This window comes from Xyrauchen texanus, chromosome 36 (assembly GCF_025860055.1).
Source record: "Xyrauchen texanus isolate HMW12.3.18 chromosome 36, RBS_HiC_50CHRs, whole genome shotgun sequence".
NCBI lineage: Eukaryota > Metazoa > Chordata > Actinopteri > Cypriniformes > Catostomidae > Xyrauchen > Xyrauchen texanus.
The window spans coordinates 13,330,230-13,342,570 of record NC_068311.1 but is presented as its reverse complement, the minus strand read 5'-3'; the positions used below and the strand labels follow the sequence as shown (position 1 = coordinate 13,342,570).

The window sequence follows — 12,341 nt, the reverse complement described above, 5'->3', positions numbered from 1 at the left end:
AAACAGATACAAACAACAGCACAATTTTATTTTATGAAAGGGAAGGAAATATAATGCTACCGTATGCAAAATCATGGATCTCATGAAAACAAATTGCTCTTAAAGGTGAAGTGTGTAATTTAGGCAGCATTGGTGGAACCAAACAGAACTGCAAAAATAATGACTGTATTCAAATAGATTTTTTAAACATTTCCCTGATAAAGATTTATAAAGCGGCTCTTCTCCTTGAAAGCCATTATCTGTTTTTTTTAGGGTATTTTTAATCCCATCACCAAAGAGAGACTTTATCAGGAACAAAATGCATCACATATTTATGAATATACCCCAAAACTCTGAACTGAGGTGTTTAAATCATTCAGCCTTTTATTCTATTAAGGGGCAGAAAAGTTTTTTTCCACTTTTACTGACACATTTTCCCATGTTCATTTTAGTTCTCCATTTATTGTTATGTGAGCAGGCTGAAACTGCCATCTTCCTCATTTATGTCCAAGACATTCCCCTCTGCTCATTCTGTGACTTGAGAACACTTATGTGATGAAGTTACCACGGTCACACGCAGCCGCTAAGTCCATGTGACAGTGCAGCGGGCGGGGCCGGGTGGTGATTCGACACACCCGGTCCCTTATCAGGCTAATCAAGCCTCCAAGAGGGATAAAGGCCGACTGCAGAAGGTGGTGCAGGAGAGAGAGAGAGAGATCGTTTATGGCAGCTGACCGTCGTGTGTTTATGTTTATGTCTTTTGTTTAAGTTTATTATTAAAACTATTACTTATATCGTGAAGCCGGTTCTCGCCTCCTCCTTCCTGGGTCTTCGGCACCAGTGTAAAGGGAATATAAGGGAAAGGAGGAGGCAAGAACTGGCTTGACAATACAAATAATAGTTTAATGAAAAACTTAAACGACACAAACACACACACATGACGGTCAGCTACCGTAAACGATCTCTCTCTCGTCGCACCACCTACCGCAGTTGGCCTTTATCCCTCTCGGAGGCTTGATTAGCTTGATAAGGGACCGAGTGTGTAGAATCACCACCCGGCCCGGCCCTGTCACAGTCCTCATTTGGTAAAAGTCAACATGAAAGCAAGAGGGGATATATGGCACTCTGGACTGACAGCAGCTTTCCAGATCAGAGCGTAGCTTCAAACGCACCTTGTGATTGAGGATCTCATTCATTCTACGTGAAGCCTCGGAGCTGTGAGACTCAGGGAAGCACTTCTTTGGGACGACACCATATTTTTCTGGAAAACAAAATAGATAATGCAATTCAAATGTAAAGAAGGACACATCTAAATAAAAGATCCAATAGAATCAATTGATGGGCACAGTTGTCTTTCTTGTTTTGATGTATTTACAATTGAAACCGGAAGTTTGGATGGGAGATATCAAAGGGCTTGTTCCTTTTAAAATAGCCATTATTCTTGTTACATCACAGCCAAGATTTGCAACTTCCTAGTCACATGCAGGTGGTATTAGTGGGAGGACTTTTTAACAGAACATTATTGCACAAATATATATATATATACACACACACACACACACACACACACACACACACACATACATACATACATACATACATACATATGTGTATATAAAATTGGTCATTCACTCGCCACTGTGGCTGGTGGACAAAAATTTTTATTTCATACCCTGGCAAGTTATTAGATTTATGAAGTGGTGGACATCAGGCTATGCGAAGCCTACGGCATAGGTTCGACGCAGAAGTATAAATCGGCCTTCAAAGTGGCAACAGTTAATAATGTACTGCGTCATACAGTTTTTGAAGTAATTTTTATGTCAAACAATTCACAAGATTTGTGTATAAAGTATAACTAAATTATACTTCAGATTGCTAATCCTAAATATATTTTGACTGACACATAAATACTGCCCTAAAACAAATGTGAGAATAGCTCAATGTAAAGGGGCTAAACTGACCAATAAGGTTAACCAGCATATCCCATTGTCCACCATCATTAGTAGGATTTGAGAGCAAAAACTGGACCAATCTGCCATCTACTGGTTCCTTTCGCTGAGCTGTCTCCACACAGGCATGCAGAAAGTAATAGCACCTCTCCACCTGAAAAAATAGAGAGAAAAACAGAGAGAAAGAAACACAGAGGGAGCAAGAAAATATGGGTGTGTATACCAAGGTGGAGGGGCAAAGAGGTGTAACTGTCACACCAGTGGGCCAAAAACAATCTCACACAATACATCTTAAACAAAAAAGGATTTACAGCACATTTACTACTAAAACAATGAAAGAGAGCAACCAACACACTGCAAAACCAACACACAGCAGAATGCACTGTTTAAAAAAATAAATATGGTGAATTCTCAAATCAAAGTCTGACATTTCAAAAACAGTAGTGACGCTGACTTACCTTATCCCAGAAAAAAAGGTAAGACTGACTGAATTCAAATTCTTCAATGTTAAACTTCTTCATAAATGGAAGACGCATGACATTGAGGCATGAGAAGATCCAACATCTCCCTAAAAAACAGTGCAAATCAAACTGTAATTTCACTTTAAAAGTTTCTGCTACATTATAGTATCTTATGATAGAGTAAATAAAGTGTTTAGCAAACTCATTAGCATTTTAAGCAAACTTGGCAAAGATTAGTTATCGGTGCCTTTATATATAGTGTATAAATACCATGTTTAAGTGTATCAGTTTTTCCGGAGTGTGAGTACCTGAGTTTTTCTGGTTGGTGACAGGCTTGCCCTCTGTGGGGATGCTGTGTTGGAAGATGTGTACTGTGTCCTGGACCGTCTGCCGATGTAAACACACCTCTAATGGATCAATGCAGGTTGAGACATTCTGGGCAAGCAGATATCGAGGTTCAGAGCGGAAGCGCTTCACAAAAGCAGATGCTTTCTCTAAACTCAGGCCTGGACAACAAACAAGGACACCAACACAAAACAAGAAGTCTCAACTTAAATTTAATAAATCTGCACCTCAGTGAAATGTCTGTGTGACATAGTCCACTTTAAAAGGTACATTGTTTAAGCATTCATAACAAGGCTAAAGATGTGTTAGGTCTAGTTTGCATGATTACATGAAGATTATTTCAGAACATTCCTCCCATTGTGAAAGAAATTATGTTTCTTTGTGTCTGAGCAATATAAGAAGAACGCAACAGCTAGTATCGGTCATCGAATTTAATTGACAACCAGTGTTCAATGGGTGATATTTAGTATAAAGGACTCAGTTTATTTTGATAATTGATTTATTACGCAGACTACATTTTGGTGACAAAAAGTGTTTATGTTAAGAGTGACTTATTGAACCATTGACTTAAACAATTACAAATCTTTTAATTAAATAAAAATGTTGTTGCTTTTAGTTCATATCTATTTGCTTTAAAGGGATAGTTCACCCAAAAATTAAAATTCTCTAATCATTTAATCACCCTCATGCCATCCCAGATGTGTATATTTTTCTTTTATAACCTTTTTTTTTTAATATATGTCTTCTGAAACGATGCAATCACTTTGGGTGAATGTTTTTTTTTTTTTACAATACATCTCCACTTTAACTATCAATTCAGAATGTGAAAGCGAAAGTAAGAAGATATTTATAATAAAAGAGGACTTAAATATTGATCTGTTTCTCATCCACACCTATTAAATTGCTTTTGAAGACAGACTGAACCACTGGTGTCATATGACCTACAGAACAGAGATATTATGCTAAATATATTTGTGTTCTGCAGAAAAAAGAAAGTCATACACATCTGGGATAGCATAAATGATTAGAGAATGTTCTACTATCCCTTATGGTTGTGTACTTCTGATAACAAATTTTGTAAATGTTTAGAAGACAGATTCAGATCACATTCCCAGTGGGTAAGAAGTTTACATACCCTTTGTTAGTATTTAGCAGCATTGCCTTTAAATTGTTTCAATTGGGTCAAACATTTTCAACTTTTTCAGTTCTGGCCACAATTTCAAGGTTCACAAATTCAGATAAGGGCACTCAAATACCTTGACTTCGTTGTCCTTAAGCTATTTTGCCACAACTCTGGAGGTATGCTTGGGGTCATTTGGAAGACCCATTTATGAACGAGCATTAACTTCATGGCTGATGTCTTAAGATGTTGCTTCAATATATCCAGATCAATTTCCTTCTTCATGATGCCATCTATTTTGTGAAGTGCACCAGTCCCTCCTGCAGCAAAGCACTCCACAAAATGATGCTGCCATCCTCATGCTTCACAGTTGGGATTGTGTCCTTTGGCTTGCAAGCCTCACCCTTATTCCTCCAAACATAACAATGGTTATTATGGCCAAAAGTTTTTTTTCATTAGACCAGAGAACATTTCTCCAAAAGGAAAGATCTTTGTCCCCATGTGCACTTGCAAACTGTAGTCTGGTTTTTAATGGCGGTTTTGGAGCATTGGCTTCTTCCTTGCTGTGCAGCATTTCAGGTTATGTCAATATAGGACTCATTTTACTGTGGATATAGATACTTGTTAACCTTTTTCCTCCAGCATCTTCTCAAGGTTGCACTTTTCAAAACTACATTCATCTCTAGAAGACAGAATGTATGTCCTTCCTGAGCGATATGATGGCTGCATGGTTCCATGGTGTATATACTGTTTATATAGTTTACATTGTTTTTTCCGATGAATGTGGTACCTTAAGGCATTTGGTAATTGCTCCCAAGGATGAACCAGACTTGTGGAGGTCACAGTTTTTTTTTTTCTGAGGTATTGGCTGATTTCTTCACATGAAGCATGGCAAATTATGTCATTGACTAAAAAACAATGGGAATATATAAAACTACTGATTATAGGTTGTTGATTAAGCGTATAGAAACAATATATTTTAAGTTTATATTCTGATATGTACAAATAGATAAGTGGTTTACTTATCACCGACTCAATTGCGTCATTCACATTGCATCATGAGAGTGGGTGGTCGCTTCTGGGCTCGTTTGGCGGGCTTTATTGGCTGCGGTTCTCTCATTATTGAAGTGTTCTCTGCTGGATCATGGGTACTGTAGTTGTTTACCATGAATTTTGTTATCAAACATGATTTTTAAACAATGAAGTTGAATTAATGCAGACCAATGGCTTCAACGGAAGCATATACCATCAATGAACAACCTCAGAGCTCATGGTAGGTCTGTCTTTAAAGGTTAATAAGTTATCGTTGAAATTCTATTTGTCTATGGAAATTTGTGGACTGGTTATGAATTAATTTTGTCAGTTTGATCACCATTCGCTCCACAAGTCTTTTGAAAAGCTGTCCGGTATTGAGGTCTGGCATGAGCACTGAGCAGCATGGTGGAAAGGGATGTGTGTCTGGCTGTAAACTAAAGTTTATTGGCTATTTTTAAAAAAGGGGACGAGTCGTTCGACATGTCGGTCTGGATATCAGCACAGCTGTAATTCGGCCACAACAGCACTCTTGCTTGTGTGATATATTTTCTGTCTTCTGTGTCGACATTGTTGGCTTTTGCTTAAGTTCTTAAAAAGCGTCTGGTAAATGACGTAACGTAAATGTAAATATTGCTTAAAAAATTAATGTAGCAGTTCTAATTATACATGAATAAAACTTTTTGTCCGGCTGTGTTACCATAACCAGAGGCAAACTGACAGGGTGACTTCACATAACCTCTATGAAAGTGGTTGTAACCAAATATTCCTTTTTTGCCCTTATGATCCATTTCAAATTAAAAAGTTTGCTATTTACAAGAAACATCACATATGACCATTTGACATAACTATCAATTACAAATTAACACAGTTTATTATTGTGGTTCAAAGCCCAAAGAAAAAAGCTGCTTTCAAAGTCACAAACAGAAATTTAACAAACTATCAAGACTGTTAAGATGAAATATCGTTTTTAACACAAATGATGTAACTGACAGTCACTTTGCCTTCAGTTTGACCCCATTCATTGTTGCTGGAGTTCGCTGACTTAGAACCGGTGTTCCGCTTATTCTTCAATTTCCAAATTGTTTTCTTTTAAACAATTACAAGCAATAACTAAGTATGGCTTATTTAAAGTGTCCGTCCAGTACTTTACATTAATTATAGGAGATCAAGAGTTAAAAGTCGATCTCACACCTTTGCTTAGTCACTTTCAATACTAGTAAACAGCTTGGGCTAGTTAGCCACTCATGCTATTGGTTTCATGTCAACATCTCTGAAGATATAAGCCGTAGACTCGCATTGGTGAGCGGCAAAAGACAATATTTACACATACGCACCAGTGTCCATGTTTTCAGACAAGGAGAGGAGGTGTTAGGAGTCTGATTTGTCAGTCTTTGTTTATTTCATTCGCCGACAACCGGTCAGTCTGTACGGAATTCCGGAAACAGGAAATCAACTAAAATCGCGTGTCTTTCTGCCCAGGTTGCCATATCTGGAGGAAACCCTCGTTTCTGAGTACTGTTGCTGTCAGTGGGGGACATAAAGTTGAGATGGGTGACCTACTAATAGGAAATGGTCTCGTCTTGAAACAGATGGGGGTTTTACTGATTAAAAAAAACAAAAACAACAACAACAACACCACTTTGAAACAAACGTAAGTGAATTTGTGAAACGTAGCAAATTAATTGCATCCTCCAATTGTTGGTATTCATTTCACAAGTTTTTTTTTTGCACTAACATAAAAGTACTGTAGCTGTACCATTGTGCAGTGATATTATCAGATATCAAACTTTGATATCTTTTGATGATTACCACATTCATATACTATGGTATTGACATTATACTTTAAGGTACTTTAATGAATTCCATGGTCCTGCATTACATGAAGCATTGGCTACTACTGTATTATTAGTTCTTTAAGGAAGCCTTTAATAATCACTTTCAAGTTTGGATTGCTTGTACACTGTTTGTCCATTTCAAAGTAAGGAGAGCAGGGCTGATGTATTTTGTCTTAAAATAAATGTTGTAATTTCTGATGTTCTGATTAGCTACATAAATTTGCAACATTTTAAAATATTAAATACATATTTTAAATACAAATTTAAATATTAGATCAAATGACCTCTGAATCAAAATCATTGCATGCAATGATCTGATGGATCAGGAATATTTTGCACTGTATAGTGACAAATAGGTGTTATAGGAAAGTACTGTGGTCACTGATATACATACATATATGTATACTGTATATTTACAGTATATAGACAGAATAGATTAGATAGTCTCACAGATTAACATTTTGAGCATGTGCTCATTTTACGTTACAACAGTAAGATATGCACCTCAGATAAGGAACCACCTGTTCACCAATTGTCCAGTAATGGACAATTACTAAGTAGTAAGTGTTAAAAGCAAGTGTGTCAGAGTTTTGAGCTGTTAGCTTTGACCTATAGCAATGCCATTCCTGTTGATTTCAGGTTAAGTACGTTCATGTAATGTTTCTATTGTATTAAGCACTTAAAACGAACTAGATTAATATATATATATATATATATATATATATATATATATATACTACCCAACCAATGTGTGCAGCTAACACATTGAATTTAAATGCTTCATAACACCTGGATGCCATCTCTAAAGTTCCTGCCTGCAGGGTCCACAATTGTTCAAAGAATAGAATACATTTTCTTCCTCTTTGTACTTTTATGTTTAAATGATTATCCTACTCAATTGCATGTGGTATAAAATAACATAGAGTAAGTTTGAAAGTATTCAAAAGTAATCAGATTAGATTACCCCAAAAATGTAATTTATGAGATTACATTAGTGATTGCATTTTATGTACTTGATTACAATTCACAAGTAATCCGTCCAGCACATTTATACATAAATATACAGGGTTTGGGAGTAACGGAATACATGTGAGGGGATTACGTATTTAAAATACAAAATATAAGTAACTGTATTCCACTACTAGTTAGAAAAAAGTTTCATTCAAAAAATATTTTGATTACTGAAGAGATTACTTTGCATTTTATTGTAATTTGTTTCATTTAATATTTAGATGGAATTCATTTATACATATAAATGATGTGATCCAAAGTGCATTTGAACAGCAGTGAAACACTTTCTTATGATGTGTTACATTCATACGAGCAGACAGAGAAGTAAGTTTGAAGAAAGTTTGGAGCAGAAGAAATATAAATAAATCTTGTGTAAATTGTCAGCTTTACGCTCAGCTAACATGCTATTTCTAGCCATTTTACATGCACATGTTACCAGACACGATCATATTTGTTATCAAGAAAATTCATGTTTGATCATAATTTCTGTATTGTTTTCCTGTAAAAATATCTAAAAATCATTAAAACAAGATCAATTTGATCCATCTTGTTTTAGAAACAACACAGCATATGATATTTAGGTTTTTCTGAGAATGTATTTTTAACATGTGTAATTTGTCATACTGTACTGGCAGAGTTTTTATAGTCAAAACAAGTGAAAAAATCTACCAGTGCTGAAGAAGTAATCCAAAGTATTTAGAATACGTTACTGACCTTCAGTAATCTAATGGAGTATGTTACAAATTACATTTTACAGCATGTATTCTGTAATCTGTCGTGGAATAGTTACTAATATTTTGTATTTTAAATACGTAATCTCGTTACATGTATTCCGATACTCCACAACCCTGTATATATATATACATACAAATCAGTGACTGTGGTCATTTTTGTTACTGTTTATTGTTTGGAGATAAAATCAAATCAAAAAGTGCCTTTTACTGCAGGGATCCTTTAGCCCCGTTGTACAATATAAGAGGTGTAATTTACATTAAAAACATCTCCAGTTCTTCAGCAAAAGTTCCATTTAGTTTGTGTGTTATAACAAGTGGTGATCCGGCACTAAAAATGTCTTAATTTTAATGTAATATTTCATGCTTGTTGTGGCTGTTATTAATGATGTTGAGTGACAGCAGGTGACAAACTTCTCTTGTGCATCCAGACGCACAATCTTCTTGCTGTTGTGCAGCTTGCGCTCAGTCCCCACCACTTTTTAAAACAAAGTGACGCTCATGCCCTGCTATATACTAGATTAAAGATTAGAGGACATACTTTAGACTGTAAAAGCAGGAACTCATGCAAAAACTGAAAATGAAATGAGATCTGGATTGGAATGAAATCACATTTCTGGATCATGTATGATCTGGATGATGTTGCAAATGATTAAATCTTTGTGCAAACTAAAAGAAAATCATGCTTTAGTGACTACAAGTCTCCGACTTTTTGTTTATAGTTTTACCCAGTAACATTCACACTTTACCCTTTTGGACTCTGTGGAAATTTGAACAGGAAAGTGTGCTGCTTACTATAAGTGTAAATGTAAGTATTAAAACTTTATAAACAAAAGGCAACAACAAGCTTGAAACCCTGGTGTGGCATTTATAACAGGATAAATGCAATAGCCTCATCAATTTATGACTTGCACAATGCATATTTTGAGGTCATGTAGCTAAAACAAATAATAACCTGAAGTATATAATATATATATATATATATATATATATATATATATATATATATATATATATATATATATATATATATATATATATATATATTGAGGTCATGTAGCTAAAACAAATAATAACCTGAAGTATATAATATATATATAAACATAAATAATAAATGCTTTCATATTTGTTCTTGTGGCCAAACTACATTTGCATTACATAATAATAACTACAAAAAAGAGAAAAAACTAAAATAACAATAAGGAATCTACCTTGGTTTGACAACTTTCCAACACTTCAATCAATAATTGACATCGAAGCATTCGTGAAGTTTAGTAAGTATTATTATGTAAGGTCGGGTACTGCTTCCATCTGGTGGCAATAATTTGCACTGTCACATGAGAGAACATGAAGTGCGACTTTAACATTTTGCCACAAGGGGACAGTAACCTTGCGTAACGTCCACATCTGCACTCTAAAGTAAATAAAACCTTTCTAAGTAGTTTGCATGCTGTTACAGATATGTTCAAGCTAGTTTACTGATATGGAAAAAATAGGCTATATATTTCAACAGATAGCATTGTTATGTTGTAGATTTTCTTTTATAATGTTGATGTACATCAAGCTATATAGACAGCTTTCACAAAATAAGAAAAGAGATTTGTTGAATGGAATTTTCTTGAAAGAATTTTATGTTGGCTTAAATTATGGCTGGAGACTTTGGACAAAGAAACAGCTCTTGGCTCTATTCGCTGTCTTTGATGGCTTCCACAATTCACCCAGAAGTTGGAGAATCTTGTGCATTTGTCCATTGCATTTTAGAGTGAATTTTGGCTTTGCAGTTCTAATATTTTAATTGTACTAAATTACAATTAAAATATTAATATATAAACTCTGACTGTATACATGGTCATTGAAATATAAACAATATGAGCAGCCATATTACAAGAATCAACATGGATTTTAGTACATTTCATTTAAAAATTTCATTTCATTTAAGAATTTGGAAATGCTCCCTTTCTAAGAAATACATAATTTCATATTTGTTATTCAGGCTGAGACCAATTGAAAGATGTTTATGAAGTAACTCAGTATGCCCATTGTGCTTATTGCTGCTATGTAATAATAACATGATAATTATTCCAAACAAAGCCAGTTTATGCCAGACATATGATGAAATACCCCTTTAAACCTGCACACTGTCTTGTTCGTGATAATAAATAAATGTGGAATTTAAGGCCAGATGTTGCCGGGTCCGGCCAATTCTTAAGGTTTTTTTTCTCTGCGAGCTTCAGAAACAATAGTGTGGGTGCTCTTACGGAAAAGGGGGCAGATGGGGTTCCCCTCTTCCAACAATGTGCGTTGCGTGGGGGAGGGTGTTATGCATTGAAAGTCATCCACAACTAGTTATACCCCTTTTACCAGTGTGACAGAGGGGGGAAAACTGCACAGGTTTATGTGAAAGCTCATAAACCCATATTGTAGGAATGGAGAGCTTTAGCCACAGCCATCTGTCCGAAATCAACATTTGTGTGCAATACTTTACTGGTAAACACAACATTATTTTTGTTTGCTATATGCTGTCCTTTATATATTTAGATATGTAATAATGAAGCAGAATTTGTTTTTTGTTATTTAAGCTTTTTATCTCAATATTTGATTCAGAATAAAATAGACCAAATGCATTTGCCTTAGATACTGTTTGGTATGTTTTTTTCTTCATGGCAATTACTTGCAACCTGTTAAATATGAGACAAACAACAGCAGCTTTCATAATTCTGCAGATTTCACCTAAGCATACTGAACATGCTGAATACAAACCCCCAATCCCACCCTATAAGACTTTTACTATGACTATGAAATTCACACCATTGTTAACAGTGACCAGCCACAGTATTTAATGGCATCATATATAAATGAATACTCCTAAAATTACTGAAGCTAAAATAATATAATAAAAAAATAATCACCTAGTTTATTAAAGGAGAAATGAGCTTCACTGGAACATGTGACTTGTAGAAAAACACATTGGTTTCACATTGAATGCATTTCATGGATGGCTGGAATCAAAAGAATACAAGTGTTTTATGTTAATTAATTTAGCTCTGTGTGCCTCCTCGCCCCGTAAATAGGAGCCATATGTCTCAGTACGGATTTGTCACATTTCTCCAAAAACACTGAGCATTGACCTATGCATTTCAGATGATACTGGCTCACTTCTGAGTTTTTCCACAGAAATATGATTTTGTGAGGTGGCTCTTTGTGTGCAGGTGGCAGAATGCAACAACACCTTGATGCAAATCTGGAATAAGAGACGTGCTCTGCCTCTGGCCCTGTGTTGACATGATAGGTGAGTTTGTGTCAGTGTGTAGGTCAAAGGAAAAGATAAATAGTGTGTGTTACACCATGAACTGAGTTTTCCTTGGAGGACTATGACTAGATTCTGAACAGGTATAGGACAGGTTTTTCTTTCTTTATCCATGTGCGCGTGCACAAGATACAAGGTGTTCACCAATCAAAGAGAACAATTTCTTCATACATAGTAACATCAACTTTTATAGAGATATTATTATTCAAGTTATTATCATTATTATTATTATTATTATTATTATTATTATTATTAAAATAGTAGGCTACACTTTATTACACATGTACGTACTGCATAATATTAAATAACGTACTTACTAGGCTATAGGTTTAGGGTTAGTTGCTTGTAATTATACATAATTTACTGTTATTTCTATAGTCAATACATGTAATATGCATAGCAAGGACACAGTAAAATAATGTGTTACCAAATATTATATTTAAAAGCAGAAAATATGAAAAAGAAAAATCAAATACAACACAACAAACTATTGACTTGACAAAAAAATATAAAAACGTGACTATATAAAATAGCAAAAAAGACAACAGCAATAATAATAATTCTAATT

General features: G+C 34.9%; 1 protein-coding gene across 1 annotated transcript in view; it reads right to left on the bottom strand.

The window, feature by feature from the left end:
- LOC127629535 (bleomycin hydrolase-like) overlaps nt 1-6,360 on the bottom strand; it is a 32,172-nt gene extending 25,812 nt beyond the window's left edge. Inside the window, exons 1-5 of the mRNA XM_052106621.1 lie at nt 6,224-6,360; nt 2,698-2,895; nt 2,387-2,496; nt 1,941-2,082; nt 1,152-1,240 (exon numbers count right to left, since the gene is read on the bottom strand). Of these exons, the coding sequence (XP_051962581.1) occupies nt 1,152-1,240; nt 1,941-2,082; nt 2,387-2,496; nt 2,698-2,895; nt 6,224-6,233 (549 nt within the window). The 5' untranslated portion in view covers nt 6,234-6,360. The remainder of the gene's footprint in view (nt 1-1,151; nt 1,241-1,940; nt 2,083-2,386; nt 2,497-2,697; nt 2,896-6,223) is intronic.
- Nucleotides 6,361-12,341: the final 5,981 nt, after the last annotated feature.